The sequence below is a fragment of the Mytilus californianus genome, unplaced genomic scaffold, assembly GCF_021869535.1.
Source record: "Mytilus californianus isolate M0D057914Y unplaced genomic scaffold, xbMytCali1.0.p SCAF_1, whole genome shotgun sequence".
NCBI classification, from domain to species: domain Eukaryota; kingdom Metazoa; phylum Mollusca; class Bivalvia; order Mytilida; family Mytilidae; genus Mytilus; species Mytilus californianus.
In genome coordinates, this window is record NW_026262581.1 from 140,709,828 (window position 1) to 140,734,584 (window position 24,757).

General features: G+C 33.2%; 1 protein-coding gene across 3 annotated transcripts in view; it reads right to left on the bottom strand.

The window, feature by feature from the left end:
* Positions 1–24,757, bottom strand: part of LOC127737407 (structural maintenance of chromosomes protein 2-like) — a 77,974-nt gene that overhangs the window by 18,077 nt on the left and 35,140 nt on the right. For all 3 annotated transcript variants that reach the window (XM_052248062.1, XM_052248070.1, XM_052248078.1), the window contains exons 12-22: positions 23,675–23,813; positions 22,951–23,097; positions 20,337–20,541; positions 17,940–18,075; positions 17,583–17,707; positions 16,864–17,057; positions 16,169–16,312; positions 14,333–14,527; positions 13,629–13,829; positions 12,956–13,081; positions 12,328–12,479 (exon numbers count right to left, since the gene is read on the bottom strand). In XM_052248062.1, the coding sequence (XP_052104022.1) occupies positions 12,328–12,479; positions 12,956–13,081; positions 13,629–13,829; positions 14,333–14,527; positions 16,169–16,312; positions 16,864–17,057; positions 17,583–17,707; positions 17,940–18,075; positions 20,337–20,541; positions 22,951–23,097; positions 23,675–23,813 (1,764 nt within the window). The remainder of the gene's footprint in view (positions 1–12,327; positions 12,480–12,955; positions 13,082–13,628; positions 13,830–14,332; positions 14,528–16,168; positions 16,313–16,863; positions 17,058–17,582; positions 17,708–17,939; positions 18,076–20,336; positions 20,542–22,950; positions 23,098–23,674; positions 23,814–24,757) is intronic.

Consider the following 24,757-nt stretch of genomic DNA (forward strand, 5'->3'; position numbering starts at 1 on the left):
ATGAGGTCAAGGACATTGGACATGTGACTGACAGAAACTTCGTAACATGAGGCATCCATATACAAAGTATGAAGCATCCAGACCTTCCACCTTCTAAAATATGAAGCTTTTAAGAAGCTAGCTAATGCCGCCGGATGACTATCCCTATGTCGAGCTTTCTGTGACAAAAGTCGCAGGCTCGACAAAAATTGACAATTAAGTTAAAATCATACAGTGTTGTTGTCAAATTATACCCAGTATTTATTTGCAGATTTTGCTATGTATAGAATTGTAGGAAATATAGGAAAGATATAATAACATAAAATATTTACCTGTAATTTCCCTTTTACTACATGTTCTTGTGTATTATTCCCAACAATTTACATTACGATATTGTCATACCAGTACACAATTTTAGCGTTTAAATTTTTAGTGTTTGAGTTATTTTCGTGTGCTTAATTTTGGCAACCTACAACCAAAATCACCCAATTTACGGTATATAATATTTTTATAAGAACATAACAGGGTGTTTTTTTTAAAAAAAGGAACGTAACTCTACTACTTAGCGTGTACAGTACAAATCATTACATATGCAACACCAGATTCCATGTAATTATTTTTATCTCCTTCAGTAATAAATCTTTCAGATTACATGTGATTTCCTTATCATTGTTTCAGAATGACATGTAATTATACAATAAGTTACATGTCAAACAAAGTCAGTAGCTACTTTCATATTGCATGTAAACAGATGTTTTTTTTTATATCAGCGTCCACTTTTCATATCAGTTTTATGTAAGTAGTTTTCAGATAAAAATAATATTACATGTAATCAGATGTTTTATTTATCAGCCTCGACTTTTTTTATCAGTTTTATGCAAGTAGTTTTTAGATAAAAAGAATTTTAGTAGATAAGGATGTACCCTATCATAGCAACAGTAAATTTTTTCTGTAATTGCAGTAATCTACTATAATATGAGAAAAAAAAAGTGAATTTACTATAGAAATGAACGTGTTTTTACCTGCGTCACCAAGGTGAAAGCAGGTGTATTAACCACTCAACTCTGTTGTAAAGCAGAGGTTTATAGTGATGGGGGAGTTCATCTGCTCGTTCATCCGTTCGGTACAATATGTTTCACTTTGTATCCGCAACTCCTCCTAAACCACTTATCAGAATGAAATGAAACTTTCTCAGATTCTCAATCATATAATACCATTGTGCACCTCCTATTTTGTTTTTGTTCAAAATCATTTTTGGGGTTTCTATTTCAAACACATGGCCTTTGCCATTGCCTTATAATGGGGGTACCAATTGTATATCTGCAACTCCTCCTAAAACCACTTATTATAATTTAAAGAAACTTTCTCAGATTCCCAATCATATAATGCCATTGTGCACCTTCTATTTTGTTTTTGTTCAAAATCATTTTTGGGGTTTCTATTTCCAAAACAAGGACTTTGCCATTGCCTTATAATTGGGATACCCTTTGTATTTGAACTTCTCCTAAACCAACCACTTATCTCAATTTAATGAAACTTTCCAAGATTCTGAATTATATAATGCCATTGTGCACCTCCTATTTTTTTTTATGTCAAAATTGTTTTGGGGATCTTTTTTTATAAGGGGGGGGGGGGGGGACCAATTTTGTAAATGCAACATCTTCTAAACCATTTATTATAATCTACTGAAACTATCTCAGATTCTTTGTCATATAATTCAATTGTGCACTTTCCTATTTTGATATTTGATAAAAATAATATTTAGGGTTTTCTTTTTCAAAACATGGACTACGCCTATGCCTTATGTATATGCACCACCTAATTTATGTTATGGTAAAATAAAAAAAAAATTGGGTTTCCACACAGAAACATGGACTTTGCAAGGGGTGGGGGTATAATTTCGTGAGCTCTGCTCACAATACCTCTAGTTAAGTCTCCCAAACAAAATTTGGAGACTTATTGGTTTTGCTCAGGTCTTATTATTATTATTATGGAACCCTCAACGGAGTTGGGGTGACATATTGTTATTCTACGTTTCTCTTTTTTCTTATTATTGGGGGTGGATACATTTTTTACCAGACTAGTTCTTGGAATTGTATGGACCAATTTTCATGGAACTTTACCATAAGGAAGACCACCAAGTGTAGTTGTGCACCTGAATGGAATGTGCGAGATGGCCACCGTTTTCCATGGAAACTCGAAATTTTAATGGAACATTCTTGAACATTTAACCAAGGATTTGTCCATTTGAAATGGCTGGACTGATAATGATGGAACTATGTCATAATGTGACCCACCATGTGAAATTGTGCACCTGACATTGGAATGTGCAAGATGGCTTCCGTTTCCATGGAAACTGCAAAAATGTGATTTTTTTTTCAAATTTATAAATCATTGTAAATTTTATATTTTTTGACCCAACTTAATGAAACTTTATGGTAATAATGCCTGGAATGTATAGATATGCAAACAGTATTTGGAATTTCCAAAATGGCTGCCATTGCCATGGAAACGGGAAAAGTTTAACATTGAACCCAATGGGAAAACACATTAACGTAGCAGTTTTTCACAGAATATTAGATCAAACCCAGTGAAACTTTACTGTTATGTAAGATGGCATGTGCCAATGTGGCATCTGTCTTTGGAATTTTCAAAATGGCTGCTGTTACCATGGAAACAATGCAAAAAAAATAGAAATACTCAAAACTTTATGAAACTTTACAGAAGTGTTACCTGGTATATGAAGATGTGCTATTTGACTTTGGAATTTTCAAAATGGCCACCGTTACCATGGAAACAGCAAAAATGTCAAAAATAAAAAAATGCTCCAAACTTTCTAAAAATTGATAGAAAGATGTGTTGTAATACATATATGTGCATTCGCTGTTTAAAAGATTCAAAGTGGATGGCGTTATAGTGACAATTGGTGGCCAGGGTGCCATCCGCTATTGATTGCAATGGCAAATCTAGTTATTATTATTATTATTTTTTTCTTCTACTTCTTTCTCATAGCAAACCGTCAGCTGCAACTCTACAGTACTTCATGGTATTGTAGGCCTATGTTCCTAGATGACCTTAGGGGTTAAAGTTTTGCAATATGTGGGAGGGAAAGTATTTTTTGGGTGGCCAAAAGGGGTAAGGTTTACTATAGAAGGGGGGGGGATAAATTCTGCTTGACATGTGACATTTTCAGCACTATTCAGTGTTACTTCTTCATTATATCTTCTTTTCCAGCATACATATATTGGGCGCATGCTCCCCAGACCTGGGTCTGGAGAACCCCTGCCCAAATTTTTTTGAAGGGTGTTCCAAAATCACATTTAAAAGCATTTCCAGCATTATACAGGCCCTGGGGGATACAATAAAGCTTCATTTGTAGACTTTTAATAGTATTTCCATTATATCTTTTTCAGCATACTTATATCGGGCGCATGACCCCCAGACCTGGCAGGTAAGCCGAGGTCTGGGGAACCCCTGCCCAAATTTTTTTTGAAGGCTTTTCCAAAAAGACATTTCAAGGCATTTCCAACATTATACAGGTTCTTGGGGGTACATTTTTTAGGGGGAGGGGAATTCAATTGCTGTTATTTTGGGAGACTTTCGTAACAGCATCTTGTTACAATGATATCTTGTTTTACTTGACACTGTTCATAGAGAGGAAATGTGTTTAATTTTTATTTATCTCAGATGCTGTCAAATGTGGTCTGAATTATTTACCCAAGTTTCAATAGCCAGTGTCAGTGCAGTGAGTCAGCAAACGGTTGATTTTAGGGATGCTATATTCAAAATATAAAAGATTAATGATGTTTTTTTTTTTAAATCAAGCGTTCAGAAAATTTTGCTGTAAAATCTTATCTGAGTAGGATGGTAGATTAAAATAATTTTTGAAATGATGTACAAAAGATATCCTATTCAGCATAAAAATTCAAAGCCCAACTCCACCAGAATAAATGGTTTGTGCCTTCTATACATTGACTTGCTACAGGTTGAATTCATTTTTTTTGTTTTAAGTTTAAATTTTTGTTATTTTTTTATTGCATTGTCTTTACTTCCTAACAACATCCAGATAAAAAGTACAATTTAATGATATTCCACATAAAACTTATAAATTGCAGATAGTAACAACCTTAATGGTATTAAATCTCAAGTGGGCAATTAGATTTCTGACAAAAAGAATGAACCTGTAAATGAGACAGGAGAGTGAATGGAATGTTGAAAAAAAATTTGTAACAATTGGAGATGTGGGAGTAAAACTGAAAAAGTATGAAGATCTTATTGTCCTTAAAATGTTTTAAATTTTAACTAATTAGGTATATACTTACCATGCATGTGCATTATTTGTGGAAGTAAAACAGAGAAAGTATGAAGATCTATGTCTAATTATTATAAATATCTAAATAGTCAGTAAATGGTCAGTAGCAAACAGACAATAACAAGTCCCTTCCTCTACAGTTATCATAAAACATGATACTAAACCCCTAACAGGAGGGATTGTGCTTGATTTTCATATGATAAAGACATAATCTTTCAATCAGTTTTATTGAGGTCTGGAGCTGGCATGTCAGTAACTGCTAGTAGTCCTTTGTTAATTTATGTATCATTGTCATTCTGCTTAGTTTCTTTTTTACCTATTCTGACATCGGACTCTGACTTCTTTTACACTGAGTTTTACTGTACGTATTGCTGTATGTTTTTTTATTCTGCATTGCCTAGAGGTATAGGGGGAGGGTTGAGATCTCACAAAATATGTTTAACCCCGCCACATTTTTGCACCTGTCCCAAGTCAGGAGCCTCTGGCCTTTGTTAGTATTGTATGTTTTTTTAATTTTTGTTCATTTATATGTTTTGGAGTTTAGTGTGATGTCCATTTTCATTGAACTAGTACACATTTTTGTTTAGGGGCCAGCTGAAGGCCGCCTCCGGGTGCGGGATTTTCTCGCTGTATTGAAGATCCATTGGTGGCCTTGGGCTGTTTTCTGCTCTTTGGTCGGGTTGTTGTCTCTTTGACACATTCCCCATTTCCATTCTCAATTTGATCTCTTTATAGCATTGACTTTTACTAAGTGGCAAAATTTACTACTGAATGATTTAAGTCTTCCATTAGCATGTGAATGTGACTTTCTTAAACTTTTAAGTGAATACTTTAATATTGTATTTCTATCACATTCCCCTTGTATGCTTTTTACTATATCTTTTCTTAATGGGGGTACCCATTTTGTATCCGCAACTCCTCCTAAACCACTTATTATAAGTTAATGAAACTTTCTCCGATTCTTTATCATATAATGCCATTGTGCACCTCCTATTCTGTTTTTGTTCAAAATCATTTTTGAGGTTTCTATTTCAAAAACATTGACTTTGCCATTGCCTTATAATAGGGGTATCCATTTTGTATCTGAAACTACTCCTAAACCACTTATTATAATTCAATGTTTTTTTCTATTCTTTAACATATAAAGCCATTGTGCACCTCTTATTTTACATGTTTTATGTTATGGTAAAGATTAATTTGGGTTTCCAATACAGAAACATGGACTTTGCAAGGGGAGGGGTTTAATTTCTTCAGCTGTACTCACAATACCTCAAGTTTTATAATGGAGTTAACTTGAATAATATCACACACTCTATCCACTATCGTTTCTCGAGAGTTTGAAGACAACATGATCATGGATAATGGAGCAATCAGAGAACTACTAGCATTCTTTGGGTTATAATGAAGTATACATTGCCATTTAAAGGAATCTAATATACAGAGTGTTCCTTTAATTCATCTAAAAAAAGAACCTTGTTACTCCATTGAAACACATATGGATGGGACTAGGTGTCATGCATATTACCACCTCAAAATCCTTTATATTAAACCATTTTTTCACTTTCACAGCTGTATTGATATTTTACCTAACGTTTAACTTCAGGGAAAACCCACAGGCATTATTGGAGTGGACACCCCTTTATTATAAACATATATAAGCTACTGTTATTGTTAAATCACATTGATAAGAGTTAGAATAAGTGAAAATAAGTTAAATCAAGTTGGAATATGAAAGAATATTTTCAAATCAAAAATAAACACAAAAATAAAAAGGGGGGGGGGGGGGGGGGCAGTGGACATGTTGGAAAACTAGTAAGTTCTGATTGTACAATTGACTCCTTGAGGAATTAGCCCTTTAAATTCAATTATTCACCTTTTTTGTAAATTTTTGTAAATTTCTACAAACTCATCAGGGACAAATGAAATAAAACTTTGCCTTTTTGTTTGGCTCTTACAATGCCAGTAGCATTGATGCTGAATTAACTAGCTGATTCCATATGAAGACATTCTTTATTCTATTTAAAACATAAATGCCAGCAGACCCACATACCAACACACTTGTATACCAATATACCACCAGACCCACAAAATACTACATGTACTACAGTAACATTTAAAATAATCTGTTTATGATGTTAATTAGTAACTATGTAAAGGTTCCTTCCAAAGTATAACAGACTCTGAATAAAGAAAATTTAATGACAGACAAACTGTTTATATATGACACATATTCTATTCATTTATACACCCCATTAGTGTCAAAGTAATACATTTAATATATAAAAAATATATAAAAATAACACATTTATAATCACAGTTGTAATAAAAAACAAAATGTAGGTCTAACTTTTTGTAGTATTTTTAAAAGTAAATGCAGAATTAAAAAAAAAATCATTGTAAAGGCAGCATGATGATTTTGTTCATTTACATATTTTTCCATTATTTAGAGTTTTCCTTTATTTGATTTTTCTCAACTATTTTTGGATGCAAAATGTTTCACTTTGATGGAAAATGCAGAATATAACCTGAACTTAATTGGGTCACCTCTCGCACTTGGGTGGTTTATTCTTGATATATCTTCTAATTTAATAGAAAAACAATACTATCTAAATGTTTTATCAGAGACGCTCTTTGAGAAGTCAAATTTCTGCTTTATGGTGTTGATTACACTGGTTTGATTGTCAAAATCTGAACATTGTGCTGTAAATGATAAAACACTTTTATGTAAATATGGATAATTTCAGGATATTTCAATTTTTTTTAATATGTTTAAAGTCATATTGCTGTTTGTTTTTGCAAGTCTCTAAATCACATTTTTGTCTTCAGATAAAAATTTATTTTAATGACATTTTCTGTAAGTATCTGAAAGTTGCACATGTAAAGTTGCAAAAAATTGAAAAATTTACTTTTTCAAGTCATGTTTATATTACTAATTTTAAAATTTTTGACTGAATATCGTAGCACACAGCTAAGTCTTTCAGTTTGCAATATACCAAATTTCTTCTGATAAACTCCTAAATAAATTGAAGGTATTTTTCTCGTGCTTGTCTGATAGTCCATATTTATGCAGTTTGTAACATAATTAACCCCATGCATTCATTATTTGCTACTGCAGTTCATATACATGTCATAATATCTTTGTTTTAGATTGTTAGATATAAACAGAAAGTTAATTGCTTCAGTTCACTTTATATTGTCTGTCCTTGAAGGTACTTCAATTCTAGTATCAAGATTTTAAGAAAAAGCTCTCAAAATAATCTTAAGGCTCCATTAAGGTCTGGATAGTATCAAGAAATCAAATCAATTTAGTACTTAATAAAATGCTCCGCAGGGCGCAGCTTGATACGACCGCAGAGGTCGAACCCTGAACAGTTGGGGCAAGTATGGACACAACATTCAAGCTTGATACAGCTTTGCATTTGGATTGTGATTAAATATTTGACACAGCATAGGTTTCTGACACAGAATGAATGTGGTCTATGACTTAAAAATTTTAAATTGGACATTCACCTATTATGGTCCAATATCCAAAATCTAAATACATGGTTAGATTCAGCATATCAAAGATCCCCAAGAATTCAATTTTTTATGAAATCAAACAAAGTTTAATTTTGGACCCTTTTGACCTCAATGTGGACAAAGTTGATAACAGGGCCCAAAAATCAAAAATCTAAATACATGGTTAGATTCAGCATATCAAAGAACCCCATATATTCAATTTTTGTTGAAATCAAACAAAGTTTAATTTTGGACCCTGATTTGGACCAACTTGAAAACTGGGCCCATAATCAAAAATCTAAATACATGTTTAGATTCAGCATATCAAAGAACCCTAAGAATTCAATTTTTGTTAAAATCAAACTAAGTTCAATTTTGGACCCTTTGGACCTTAATGTAGACCAATTTGAAAACGGAACCAAAAATTAAGAATCTAAATACACGGTTAGATTCGGCATATCAAAGAACCCCAATAATTCAATTTTTGATGAAATCAAACAAAGTTTTATTTTGGACCCTTTGGACCTCAATGTGGACCAGTTTAAAAACAGGGCCCAAAATCCAAAAACTAAATACACGGTTAGATTCAGCAAATTAAAGAACCCCAAGAATTCAAGAATAAAACCCCATTGAAATTGGTCAAGAAATAAGCAATTTATACGAAGTATCTTCTTTTGCACAATACTGTGCAATTAAGTATTTCTTGCTATTGCGCAATACTGAACAATTGACAATTTCTTGCTATTGCGCAATATTGTGCTATTGGATATTTCTTGCTATTGCGCAATACTGTGCAATTGAAGATTTCTTGCTATTGCGCAATACTGTGCAATTGAAGATTTCTTGCTATTGTGCAATACTGTGCAATTGAAAATTTCTTGCTATTGCACAATACTTATTATATAATTATTTACACATCCTGTTTGGTGTGTATCTCCTACCATATCATTATTGTTTGCTTTTGAATATAAATCAGAAATAACCAACTTAAAATGGAAAATTTTAAAAGAAAAAAAAAAAGGAAAAAAAGAAAAAAAAGGAAGAAAAAAAAAATCCCCCAAATTTTTTGAACCCCCTTATGATTCATCACCCCAAAACTCAATCACAGCCTTCCCTTTGTGGTATGGTACCTTGCAGTACAATTTCAGAGAGATCCATACACTTGAACACAAGTTATTGTCTGGAAACTAGAAAAATGTGATTTTTGGCCCCAAATTCCTAAACGTTTAGGGCAATTACCCCCAAAAACAAACCCAGCTTTCCCTTTGTGATATGGAACCTTGTAGTACAATTTCAGAAAGATCCATACACTTACACACAAGTTATTGTCCTGAAACTAGAAAAATGCTTGTTTTTTGCCCCTTTTTGGCCCCTAATTCCTAAAATATTGAGGCAATTACCCCCATCATCAATCCCAGCCTTCCCTTTGTGGTATGGTACCTTGCAGTACAATTTCAGAGAGATCCATACACTTGAACACAAGTTATTATCTGGAAACTAGAAAAATGCTTATTTTTGGCCCCTTTTTGGCCCCCAATTCCTAAACTTTTCGGCAATTACCCCCAAACTCAATTCCAGCTTTCCCTTTGTGATATGGAACCTTGTAGTACAATTTCAGAAAGATCCATACACTTACACACAAGTTATTGTCATGAAACTATAAAAATGCTTGTTTTTTGCCCCTTTTTTGGCCCCTAATTCCCAAAAATTTTGAGGCAATTACCCCCAAAATCAATCCCAGCATTCCTTTGGTGATATGGAACCTTGTGGTACAATGTCAGAGAGATCCATACACCAACACACAAGTTATGTCTGGAAGTTACAAAAATGCTTATTTTTGGCCCCTTTTTGGCCCCTAATTCCTTTACTGTTGGTACCATAATCCCCAAAATCAATACCAACCTTCCTTTTGTGGTATTGAACCTTATGGTAAAATTTCATAGAGATCCATTCACTTAAACTAAAGTTAGAGTGCGAAAACCAATGTGTCTTCGGACGATGCCGGACGACGACGACGCCAACGTCATACCAATATACGACCACAAAAATTTGTTTGCGGTCGTATAAAAATCATTAATGAGCTGTGATATTACAGTATCTTAATGATTTAGATATTGCAAAAAAATAAAATGACACATGAATAGACATTTTTTACATATGTTTCTTTGGTTTATCTTTTTTGTCATGGTGTGAAATGTAACATAGACCTGTGTACTATCAGGATTTAACAAATGGCCTATTAACATTTTTGTTCATAATCGCCATATTCTTATGACCATTTTTATATTTTAATATATATTACAATAGACAGAATGAAGTTTCTCCAACATTCTTGACTAATTTTAAGAGATATTGTTTAATTGCAATCATTTAGCTACAGTTTGAAAGAAAAAATATCTATTTACCAACAACATTTTATAGGTTGCACTTTGTAAATATAGCTGATTTACAAACCACACCTATTTTGGGGAATAATTTAATCTTCATTAATATCTTGTTTTGTTTACCTACTGGTTCCCAGATATGATCATCTTTTTTCATTTCATAGAGATACAACCTTGGAATTTTACCAGTATCTGGATTGCTGACTCTAATTTAAGGGAGGGTAGTACAAAGTCTTAGTGAAAGCTTAAACACTAAGGATTTGGAGGCCTATAAATGTTGAAAATATGTCACACAACCCAATCTTTTGATCTTTTAAAAAAAAAAAGTAGAGAATGTGAACTTTTTATTCCAGAAATATTTTTTCCAGCCCTTCATAGTTAAAGAGGGGCAGTATTAGAGGATAAATGAGGTTCCTATGGAAAAATGCATTTTGTGATTTACAACAGTGCAACCTATAGGGAGAAGATGCATCTGGCAAGTATTGTGGTGGTGTTAAATACACTGACCAATAATTGCAGCATTTTCACCACCATATATATATATATATTCCAGACCATATGTGTATGTCCTTGAACGGTACGCATAATGTCCACCATACATTTTTTCTCTCTCTCAGAAATATACATATAGTCCAACCGACTGTACATGCATGGGCTGGGTAGGTCTTGCACCTTTTTATAGACAATAATCAAATCGTAACTTTTGAAAAAGTGTGGTACTATTTTGACAAAGTTTCATTTTTTTCAGTTCAACTGAAGTAATTTTATCCAGTAAAATTTCACTTACAACACTTTTATAAATTAAAAAAAAGTATTTCTTTCCAAAAAGTTAAACGATAGAAGTTGAATAATTAAGTAATAGATGCTTGGAAAATACTTTTTTAAAACAATGGCATGATAGAGATGTTTTAACAAAACAATAGTGTAAGATACTCAGATAACACAACAACTGTTCTACAGCTATTTTCAAATTTGAATTTGCCTTTTCCTTTTGCATTTTGTGGACAAAAACACAGCCAGAAACACCAAGAGAGATGACAGACGAAGAAAAATTAGCAAATAATTGACCTTATCATATATTTCTGATAGTTTCCCCCACCTATTCACATATTTTCAATCTGGAAAATGTGACCTATTCCAGCGGCACATCCTATCACCTTGTATATAGGAAGTAACCCCCACCCCTTTCTGAGTAGCTACATGTAGATAAGTTTTAAAGAATATCTGTTGAAACACTCTTAGGTAAAAGAGTCACCGTAAAAGTTCTACAGTATAAACCACACTTGATAAGTATTAGATACAGCACAAGGACGTTAGCTGGAGTATGTTGAATTTACAACCCAAGATATTATGAGCAATGGAGGGACAGACCAGAAAACATAATGCCCCTCTGGGGGTGGGGGGGATATAAAATGATATATTTCTATAATTAAGAAGGGGGTCTTTCAGCAATTTTACATTAAATAATGGGAAAGCATGATAAATGCAGGGTATCCAATTACATATAATGACATTCTGGTGAAAATACAATGTACTATATAAATACATCAGATATCATAACAGTTCTACGTGTAATGAGGTAAGCTGTGATATCTTATCAAACCACTTACATTTATTATTTCTTTTATGTCTTTGGTTAAGTTATATGATAATGGTTCATTTTTTACATGTAAGCCTGTAGCAATTATCTTTATTACCTCTACCAAAAAAAATCTTTTAATATTTATTACTGCTACTGCAATAAATTACATGTAATGGGTTGCAAACTGCTTGTCGCTAAACAATGATATGATCAGAAATTACATACAAAAGTACTGATAAAATAATTACATGGAATCTGGTGTTGCATATGTAATGATTTGTACTGTATTTAAAATAACCCACTGGTTATGTATTTTAAATATAACTTGCACTGACCATGTATTAAATATACATGTGTTCGCTTTTAACAAATGATATTCCTAGTAGCTTATTGGAGGCAAGATAAATGCCTTTTCCTACCTCTTAATTTAATGAGTAATTTCAAACTCTTTCCAAACATAAAATTTTACTGGAACCTTTACTTCCAAGTTGATAGAGATGCAAAATTCAAAAAATCCCCTTTTACCTCCAATCAATCTGATAAAGACTGACATACAGGGGTTGGTGACTTACCTCTGTCCACCACTCAATTCACTGAGAGATTCTTTCCACACATCACCAAATCCAACTTTGACCTCTAACCCATCTAATACAGATTGACCTTCAGGGGGAGATAACTTGGCTCTGGCACCAGGCAGCAATGTAGAGAAAATTGAACTAAAATCCTGTTAAATATAAGCAAATACATTCATACATAATAATAAAAAAAAATATGATGTCCTGATTTGTATATCTAATAGAAATAAGCATTCAGAGAGTATTGCCCCATATGCCATTAACATTTTAAGTTGTTCACATTGAGATGGTGGTAATTTTACACTTGAAAAAAAATATATTTTACCAAAGGTTTCTGTCCTTCAAAACCATTAGATGTTGATGAAGTGATCCTATAAGATGGGAGTTTTCTCATTATTTTCTGATATCAGACCTTATCAACTTGTTCCAAAGCCTTCTCGAAGCCAAGCTATTTTTTTCATATCTGACAATATTAACTTGTCCCAAAGCCTCATTTTTTCTCTAATAATATCTGACCTTATCTCCAAGCCTTTTTCAAAGTCTCATTGTTTTTCTGATATCTGACCGTATTAACCTATTCCAAAGCCTTCTTCAAAGCCTCATTATTATTTTTCTGATATCTGACCTTATTAACTTGTTCCCAAGCCTTCTTCAAAGCCTCATTCTTTTTCTGATCAAGTTCAGCAATAACAGCAGCTATTTTAGCTTTATCATTCAGTACAATCTTTCTTTTCTTCATTAAATCTGCATACTGGAAAAAAATACAATGCAGGTATTCAATTAAATTCCATAGAAATCCACTGACAAGTGAGAATAGCAGATGAATATTTTGATTTAAATTTTTTTTCCCACTCATTTAAAAATATATAATCAACAGTAACATCCTATTTACAGTTGGTCAATAAAAAGCTTCTGTATAAGTTTTTTGTATATGAAGTACTCACTTCTACCATTAAAATAGTTTATAGAAAAAAAGTTTACACTTTTGCCTGAACCAGTTTTAAAAACTAAGAGAAACAGCAGCCATCTTGGCCATTGGACCATGTTTGTTGGTAGTCTGTTCCACAAATAAAACGCAATAAAATGGAATCCTATTAGATTATGAAACTTTGTTCAAGTATGACAGAGATTCATCTAAATTTCCCTCTTTCTCTTTACCTTTCCATTACTCTTACATGTTCTCTAAAAAATTCATAAAACTTCCACTTTGTTTACAAGATTCTCCTTCTCTTACCAATCCATCTGTCTGTCCCCTCCTCCAAATCTATATATAATTCATTTCATCAAATACTATTTACCTGTTCCTCAGCCTTGCCTAACATGTTCATAGCTCTCATGTTGACACTTTTAGACAATTTCTCTTTTGTATCTGTAAGTTTCTGAATTCTTCGTTCTGCCTCCTTAGGATCATTTGCTTTAAAATCATAAGCTGTGTTTTGCTGTCCAAAGTATTTTTTCTCATCAGCTATCCAATCATAGTTTTGTAATAAACTATCAACCTGTCAAAAAACAAAGTTATTTTGTAATTAATTATCCACCTGTCAAATAACAAAGTTATTTTGTAATTCACTATCATCCTGTCAAATAACAAAGTTATTTTGTAATTAACTATCATCCAGGTTATTGTACATATTATTTAATAAAGTATCCATCTGTCAAATAAGACATTTGTTTTACACTAAGACACCTGTAACTGGCTATTTGTTTCTATATATTTACTTTCACATGCAAGTAAACCTCATAATTTGAAGTAATAAATTTTATTTGTTTAAAAACAAATTGTAACACGTGAACCAACTGATAGTTATTTGAATGTTCTATCTCAATTAACAAATATGTTGCGAGTCAAAACTAATTATTTTGTTTCATAAAATCAGCATTTTATTTTTCTCTGAAATGTTGCTGTATGCATATGTCATATGCCTTAATAATCCATTTTCTGTTTTAATAGTTAAGACTATCTTATCTTATAAATTTGAATGTCATTTAACTGTATAGTTACCTGTTTTGCAGCCGTTTTAGAATCTGTTTGGTATTTGGCTATTTTATGTTCCATTTCCTGTATCTTCAGTTCAGACGTGTGTAGTTCCTTTGTTAGATGTTTTTGTTCGTCCACCTTTTTGTTGATATCTTTATTACAAGCCTTAAGAAGTTCCTTCTGTTTGGTCACCTCAGATTGAGCCTCTTTCACATCATCCTATAGAAACAATTTTAACTGTAATTCCTGAAGCACTAAAGCTAGCATATCCTCAATGGTAACTATATTATCCAGTATATCACTGGGTTTCTTTTTCATGACAAAATATTCAGCACACATTACTTCAACGGATAAGATCAGATTGGCTGATGTTTTAAATTTAGGAATTCCTTAGATAAATTACTTCTTTAGTTGTTTTCAACTAAATATTTCAAAATTCAATACAGTAGACTCCACCTAATCGTATATCGGCTAAACGAATATATCGGCTATTGTAATATTATTTCAAAACACCAAACCCTTCCCTATATGTTAAATGTTAATTTTATCGTGTAATCGAATATAAGAATATATCGGCAAATCGGATAAAAATATTCAGGTCATCTTGTTCAAAACCATGCACAATCGGATATTTTCAATGTTTTTCCTGACAGGAAATGGACCCGGAAGTTACGAATTTACAATCTTGCAGACAAGAAGATTTTGTTTTTACTAAATAAAAGGAACTATTTCTTAATAAATTGTTGTCTTTAATCATTGTCTTCCTCTGTCGTGTGAATTAGATGCCCTTTTACTTCAAATGGTTTGAATTTATCTATAAAATGTGCAAGACTCAGTTGACAAGTTGACGTTGCTGTTTGGAGAATTTTGATTAAACTCCAAGTGTTCACAGAATCAGAAATTTAATCTAAACTGAATGTACCTCCTTCTGAATAATTTATTGCAATATAAATATAAATCCCTTTTGACAAGAGAAATCTGACTTTTGTCAGATATATTTTTTTCACATGTGCAAAAGTAACCACATGTCATGGACGCCATTTTGGATGTTTACAAATTTGTGAGGAAGCCTCTAGAACTATGACCTAAATATAAATAGTCTTCAGAAAACGTAAACTTTATGAAATAATATTTTATCAATCATGATTATTTTCATAAATTTAAATTTGATTATTTAAAAAAATAAAATTATAACAAATACGATTTTAGTTTGGAGATTCTACACAGACATGCTTAGATCTATTTATAGCCAAATTAGTTTACCTGTGTGATAATGTAAATAATGGATATTAATTTGCTTACAAAACAAATAAAGACAAACTATGGATGGTAGATAATAATTCACATAAATATTTCAGGACATTTGATTTATTTTAATAAATAAAGGACTTAAAAACTGCAAACAAATTTAATCATTACATAAACAGCTGATAATTTTTTACACAAACATCGTGATGATGTAACTGATAAAAATCACTCCATCAATCCTCCAGCCCTTTCACATATTTAGCAATTGTCAGGGTTAGTAACATCTCAGGATTATATCTACTCATTATTGCAGAATATTCAAAGAATATACATTCATCGTCTAATTGAATATATCGGGTAATCGGATATTTTTAGCTGACATTTTGGGTATCCGATTTGCCTGAGTCTACTGTACCTGTTTGTAGTATCTTTATCAGACATTAGTTTAATTCACAATTTTTTTTATTTTATTTAATTCTGTAACTAATCAGGATATTTATAGGCAAGATCTGAAATCTTCCTCAAACTATTTTACATAGGTTTCATTGTCAGTTTTAAACCCAATATTCTTTAAAATCTTGTTTTTTTTAAACATTTTTCCAGTTCACATACCTTTGTTTCCTTCATCTTTGAGGCAAGATCATCAATCTGTTCCTCAAACTGTTTAATGGTTTCGTCCACTGTTTTTAATTGTTCTTCATAATTTTTTATATCTTTTTCCAGTTCCTCTACTTCTAATTTGATGCTATCTGTTTCCTGTAAGTAAACACATAGAAATAATAACCTTTTCCTTAGATGTCTAATCTTCTTCACAAATTCAACCCGAAAGTGAGGGATTCATAATTCTTCAATAACTTTTTATTCCATGTTCATAGGCTTTCAATGCCATCAGAAACCCTGGCAAAGAATGGTTAATGGCTTATAGTAACCAAGAACACAAAGTATTCTTTGATGCATGGACATCAGAAGACTCAAGTTTGTCATATTTCTGCTATATTTGCAATAAAACATTTACTAAAAGGTTGACTTTCAGTGATTATATTTCTATTAATCATGTGTTATTTTCTGTAGCATGATAATTATCTGATATTTTGTTTAAATTTCTTTGCTTTATAATTACTTTTGTATTTTTTTTTAATCTTCCTTGATTTATAATAAATACCTGATATTTTTCATTTTTTCATTTATTTATTTTTTGGTTTATAATTACCTGGTATTTTTCATTCATTTTTTTATAGTAATCTTCCTTCTTTCTGAGATTTATAATAACCTCACATTTTCTTCTATTTTCTTTGTTTTATATTTACCTGGTATTTTTCTTTCATTTTCTTGCTTGATTCTTCCATCTTCTTCTTAGATTTCCCCACATTGGTCTCAGCCTCCTTCAATTCTTTCTCTCTGATCGCTTTAGCATTCTTTATTTTATCTTCCAGATCTTTTACTTTCTGTGAAGCTTTCTTTTGTACTTCTTCTGCATTCTTTGTTATTTCTTCTTGTTCAACTATAACAAATATTACATGATACTTAAATGCTTTTAATTTAGGAACAGCCCTAAGAAAACATCTGTCTTGTCATGGTACCCTCTTCCTGTCCTACCATAGTAATATCTATGTATTTTGAACCTCAATTCAAAGGTAACTTTACTTTAAAATAAGGTCAGCTTTTCTCTTGTCATTATGGCAACCTTTATACACAGGTTTAACTGTATCTATCTTGGTTTGTTTTAAAGATGTTATCTTTAACTTGCCTCAGAATGATCCTTGAGCTACTAGTCAGTAACAATTATGTGAAGAAAAGATGAGACAGCAAAAAAAAAACGAAACCAGACAAATATCTGGAGATTAACATAGAGTCATCAAAAATATACAGGTCTACCAAACATCTTACATCTCCTTTAAATTCTTTAAACAACAAATAAAAACTGAATTGGACTTAACAGAAGTAAAATAGCATATATAAAATTGACATTCATCTGTTCATGATAAAAACTCTAAACTTTAACCTAATGAATATACGATAGACTAACCTATGGAAGCTTGCAGTGAATTGATTTCCTCTAGCTGTTGATGATGTGAACTCTGTTCCAGTCGGGCCTTTAATAATTCTGATTCATTCACTTTCAAATCATATTGTTGTTTTATAGTTGTGTATCTGTGTAATAAAGAATATAGAAGTTTATCAACTGTTATCACATATCAATAATACCAAATATCTGGACTAGCAGAATGTTAGCTACTCATTGGTTTGCCTTTGTAATGTAAGTTACTAATTAGTGGATTGTTTTGTGTCAAATATTGTTTTATCTATTAATGGGTTAGACTTTGTATACATTTATATGTATCCTGTATGGACACCTATATACAATGAGTATATACTTAAATACCTATCAGCAGTTTTCTTTATTGAAGCCAGTTGGTTTTCTATGTGTTGTAATTTCTCTGATTTCTCTCTCAATAGTGTTTCTGTTTCTTGAAACTGTTGAAGTTTCTGCAGAATGGAACCAGTCTGAGCTCTGGCACCTGTAGTAGTAAAGAGGAAATATTAACCCACAGAATGGAACCAGTCTGAGCTCTGGCACCTGTAATAGTAAAGAGGAAATATTAACCCACAGAATGGAACCAGTCTGAGCTCTGGCACCTGTAATAGTAAAGTGGAAATATTAACACACAGAATGGAACCAATCTGAGCTCTGGCACCTGTAATAGTAAAGAGGAAATATTAACCCACAGAATGGAACCAATCTGAGCTCTGGCACCTGTAGTAGTAAAGAGGAAATATTAACCCACAGAATGGAACCAGTCTGAGCTCTGGCACCTGTAATAGTAAAGAGGAAATATTAACCCTTAGAATGGAACCAGTCTGAGCCCTGGCACCTGTAATAGTAAAGAGGAAATATTAACCCACAGAATGGAACCAGTCTGAGCTCTGGCACCTGTAATAGTAAAGAGGAAATATTAACCCACAGAATGGAACCAGTCTGAGCTCTGGCACCTGTAATAGTAAAGAGGAAATATTAACCCACAGAATGGAACCAGTCTGAGCTCTGGCACCTGTAATAGTAAAGAGGAAATATTAACCCACAGAATGGAACCAGTCTGAGCTCTGGCACCTGTAATAGTAAAGAGGAAATATTAACCCACAGAATGGAACCAATCTGAGCTCTGGCACCTGTAATAGTAAAGAGGAAATATTAACCCACAGAATGGAACCAGTCTGAGCTCTGGCACCTGTAATAGTAAAGAGGAAATATTAACCCACAAAATGGAACCAGTCTGAGCTCTGGCACCTGTAATAGTAAAGAGGAAATATTAACCCACAGAATGGAACCAATCTGAGCTCTGGCACCCGTAATAGTAAAGAGGAAATATTAACCCACAGAATGGAACCAATCTGAGCTCTGGCACCCGTAATAGTAAAGAGGAAATATTAACCCACAGAATGGAACCAGTCTGAGCTCTGGCACCTGTAATAGTAAAGTGGAAATATTAACACACAGAATGGAACCAATCTGAGCTCTGGCACCTGTAATAGTAAAGAGGAAATATTAACCCACAGAATGGAACCAATCTGAGCTCTGGCACCTGTAGTGGTAAAGAGGAAATATTAACCCACAGAATGGAACCAGTCTGAGCTCTGGCACCTGTAATAGTAAAGAGGAAATATTAACCCACAGAATGGAACCAATCTGAGCTCTGGCACCTGTAATAGTAAAGAGGAAATATTAACCCACAGCATGGAACCAGTCTGAGCTCTGGCACCTGTAGTAGTAAAGAGGAAATATTAACCCACAGCATGGAACCAGTCTGAGCTCTGGCACCTGTAATAGTAAAGAGGAAATATTAACCCACAGAATGGAACCAATCTGAGCTCTGGCACCTGTAGTGGTAAAGAGGAAATATTAACCCACAGCATGGAACCAGTCTGAGCTCTGGCACCTGTAATAGTAAAGAGGAAATATTAACCCACAGAATGGAACCAATCTGAGCTCTGGCACCTGTAATAGTAAAGAGGAAATATTAACCCATAGAATGGAACCAGTCTGAGCCCTGGCACCTGTAATAGTAAAGAGGAAATATTAACCCATAGAATGGAACCAGTCTGAGTCCTGGCACCTGTAATAGTAAAGAGGAAATATAACACACAGCATGGAACCAATCTGAGCCCTGGCACCTGTAATAGTGAAGAGGAATATTAACCCATGGAATGAGACCAGTCTGAGACCTTGGACCTGTAGTAGTGAAAAAGAAATATTAACAAGAGAATGTAATGGTCCCCGTCCTGGCACCTGAATTAGAGAAAAGAAATATTAACAACAGAATGTAATGGTCCCCGTCCTGGCACCTGAATTAGAGAAAAGAAATATTAACAAGAGAATGTAATGGTCCCTGTCCTGGCACCTGAATTAGAGAAAAGAAATATTAACAACAGAATGTAATGGTCCCCGTCCTGGCACCTGAATTAGAGAAAAGAAATATTAACAAGAGAATGTAATGGTCCCTGTCCTGGCACCTGAATTAGTGAAAAGAAATATTAACAACAGAATGTAATGGTCCTGGTCCTTAGTAAAGATGAAATATTGACCAACACAGAATTATTTTTTCCACTGATTGTACCAATAGAATTGGTTTGAGCCCATGCATCAATAATAGAAGTTTTAAGTGAACAAAACATAAAATATGGTCACATATATATATAATTCTGAGAAAAGACTGAAATATATTAAAACAAAGAGTAATCAGTGTTAAGCAAATTTTTTGTTGTGTGCTATATATTGACCTACCTCCTGTTAGTGTTCCAGCAGGATCAAAGGAATCTCCTTCCAATGTGACAGATTTCTTCATGATTCTCTCATCAAATGTCACTTTCTTGGCAGTGTTCATGTCATTACAGATGAATGCAGAACCAAACACAAACTCCATTGCCGCCTGGAGATCTTTCTCAAAACCAATCAAGGACAATGCTGTGTGGACATTACCTTTACCAACCTAAAAATAGAAACATGTTCCACAATCAAGGACAATGCTGTGTGGACATTACCTTTACCAACCTAAAAATAGAAACATGTTCCACAATCAAGGACAATGCTGTGTGGACATTACCTTTACCAACCTAAAAATAGAAACATGTTCAACAATCAATGACAATGTTGTGTGGGCATTACCTTTACCAACCTAAAAATAGGAACATGTTCCACAATCAATGACAATGCTGTGTGGGCATTACCTTTACCAACCTAAAAATAGAAACATGTTCCACAATCAATGACAATGCTGTGTGGGCATTACCTTTACCAACCTAAAAATAGAAACATGTTCCACAATCAATGACAATGTTGTGTGGGCATTACCTTTACCAACCTAAAAATAGAAACATGTTCCACAATCAATGACAATGCTGTGTGGGCATTACCGTTACCAACCTAAATATAGAAACGTCTTCCCCAATCAATGACAATGCTGTGTGGACATTACCTTTACCAACCTAAAAATAGAAACGTCTTCCCCAATCAATGACAATGCTGTGTGGGCATTACCTTTACCAACCTACTAATAGAAACATGTTCCCCAATCAATGACAATGCTGTGTGGACATTACCTTTACCAACCTAAAAATAGAAACGTCTTCCCCAATCAAGGACAATGCTGTGTGGGCATTACCTTTACCAACCTAAATATAGAAACGTCTTCCCCAATCAATGACAATGCTGTGTGGACATTACCTTTACCAACCTAAATATAGAAACGTCTTCCCCAATCAATGACAATGCTGTGTGGGCATTACCTTTACCAACCTAAATATAGAAACGTCTTCCCCAATCAATGACAATGCTGTGTGGGCATTACCTTTACCAAGCTAAAAATAGAAACGTCTTCCCCAATCAATGACAATGTTGTGTGGACATTACCTTTACCAACCTACTAATAGAAACATGTTCCACAATCAATGACAATGCTGTGTGGGCATTACCTTTACCAACCTAAAAATAGGAACATGTTCCACAATCAATGACAATGTTGTGTGGGCATTACCTTTACCAACCTAAAAATAGGAACATGTTCCACAATCAATGACAATGTTGTGTGGGCATTACCTTTACCAACCTAAATATAGAAACGTCTTCCCCAATCAATGACAATGCTGTGTGGGCATTACCTTTACCAAGCTAAAAATAGAAACGTCTTCCCCAATCAATGACAATGTTGTGTGGACATTACCTTTACCAACCTAAAAATAGAAACGTCTTCCCCAATCAATGACAATGCTGTGTGGGCATTACCTTTACCAAGCTAAAAATAGAAACGTCTTCCCCAATCAATGACAATGTTGTGTGGGCATTACCTTTACCAACCTACTAATAGAAACATGTTCCACAATCAATGACAATGCTGTGTGGGCATTACCTTTACCAACCTAAAAATAGGAACATGTTCCACAATCAATGACAATGCTGTGTGGACATTACCTTTACCAACCTAAAAATAGAAACATGTTCCACAATCAAGGACAATGCTGTGTGGACATTACCTTTACCAACCTAAAAATAGGAACATGTTCCACAATCAATGACAATGTTGTGTGGGCATTACCTTTACCAACCTAAAAATAGAAACATGTTCCCCAATCAATGACAATGTTGTGTGGGCATTACCTTTACCAACCTACTAATAGAAACATGTTCCACAATCAATGACAATGCTGTGTGGGCATTACCTTTACCAACCTAAAAATAAATAGAGAATGTGTCTATGGGACACAGATGCCCCCACTTGTAAATATGCGAGAGTCAACTTCCACATACAGATGCAGGATTCACGTAGTTAAGACCTTTTCGTGATAATAAGCATTGTGTATAAGTTTCATAACATTTGGTTGAGGCAAACTAAAGTAGAGAATGAAAATGAAAAATTCAGCAATTTTTATGTTTATAAAGGGGCATAACTCATGAACGGTAAAAGTGACGCCACCCAATTTCGAACTTGATCTGTGTTTTGTGGTAATAAGCATGTGTATAAGTTTCATAATATTTGGTTGAGGCAAACTAAAGTTAGAGAACGGAAACCAATTTTGGGGAAGTACGCGACGGACAGATGGACAAGGGTAACAATTAATGCCCCCGCCACTACGGCGGGGGCATAAAAACAAAAGTTTGTCATTTAATCAATATAAAGGATTATTTAGACACCCTCCTTAGAATAACAAAGTGTATTAAAATGCACATCTTAAAATCTTCAATATCGATGTCTTTTCTGACTACCTTTATAAATACATCTGGAAATATCTTATTGAAAGATAACTATGTTTAGGTATCTTCTCTTTAGTTCATCTTTGTGTTACAAATTACCTGACCCCCCCCCCCCCCCCCCCCCTTTTCCTCTATCAGTAACTCTACTTACTAGATCCTCTGCCTTCCTGACGACTCCTTGATCTATACATCTGGCAGATATTTTATTGAGAGGTATGATTGTGTATCGTCTCCTCAGTTCACCTTTCTGCAGCAGTTTTTTACCAGTAACTTCAGTATCCACAACTACATTGTATAACTGTGAAACAAAACACATTAACATGTATATCAAATGCTATAAGGGTAAATAAAAATAGAGGCTGCAAGGAATTGTTTTTACTTGGTACACAAATTAATTTGCATTTCTTCTCTCCAAATGTATTTCCATTTTTGATGACATCATTGGTAAGTTTTTCATTCTATAAGTCGGGTATAGTACACTGAAAAAAAAAAGACCTGTAAATAACACAATCTTTTGCCAAATTTTTACTTTAAATTTGTATAAATTATGCTGTAATTAAATGCCAAAAAAAAAAAAAATCAATTTTCGAATGCATCAGATATCAGTGAAATTTTATTTGAATTAGATTTAAGGGCATTAGATCAGCAATATCTGTCAAATTGAATTAACTTGCAAATATGTATTTGTAATGAATGGAGAGACAACCATGCATCTTTATGTTGACACAATATCTTTTATTTACTTAGCAATGTATTTACTCTAAAGATAAAGAACAGCAATAAAAATGTTTTTCCTTTGATATATAATTACATGTGTAGTTATCAATGTTTGTCACATGCATATCCCCAAATGATGAGTTCGTAGCGATACCTACCTTTCCACCAGCAGCAACTTCCAATGCTGTAGCAGTTTTCACATCTTTAACTTTTATAAGTTTACAAACTAAACCATGAACTTTTCTTCTATCAAAATTCTTCTCAGGATCTTTGTAGTCAAATTGTAAATGGGGAAATCTACAAAATTAAAAATGTAACATTTTTTTTTTACACAAAATACCTTTCAAAATAAACGGAGAATGTGTCCATGGGACACAGATGATGCTCCCACTTGCATATAGCGTTATAAATGGACATAATTAGAGAACTGTAAAAGTGATGCCACCCAAATTCGAACTTGATCTGTGTTTTATGGTAAAAAGTCTTCATAACATTTGGTTAAAGCAAACTAAAGTTAGAGAACAGAAACTAAATTCGGGAGGTACGTACGGACACTCAATGCCCCTTCTGCCGCGGTGGGGCATAAAAATAATTCAATTCATACATTAAAACTGTTTGTCATTAACACTCCTCATATATTTCATATACTGTAAATTTAGAAGTTAAAGTGATTTTTGCAATATTGCAATCCACATAACTGTGTAGATCCCACTGTTCAAACCTGCATTTTATCTTTACCATACAAATCTCAATCTCTCTAAATACACTCATTAATTTCTACATTTATATCTCAAAACATACACATAATTAACTAGAAACTTTGTAAAACAGTATTCCATGTTCAGTGAATTTGAGTCAATTGTTTTTTTTTTTAAATGTATATTTAATAAAGTTCAAAATGTATAATTATGTGTACTAAATTTGAATTTTATGTGACCATGGCTTCATGGTAAAGTACATTAACCCAAAACTTTTGACCTCAGAATATACTAATTTCAAATTTAGTATCTCATTTACAAGTTCACTAAACCATACAATTGTGGTTAAACCTGTATGTAATTTTGCATATACTTTAATTAGATTAAATAATAAAGTGTATGAAGTTTCAAATAAATGTGACCACAGTAGTATGGTTAACTACCTTAAACCAAAACTTTTGCCTAATATTAGAATCATTTTGTGAAAAATAGATTTTGGGGCCATTCACCCACAAACTTTTTTTTTAAAATGGATGAGAAAAT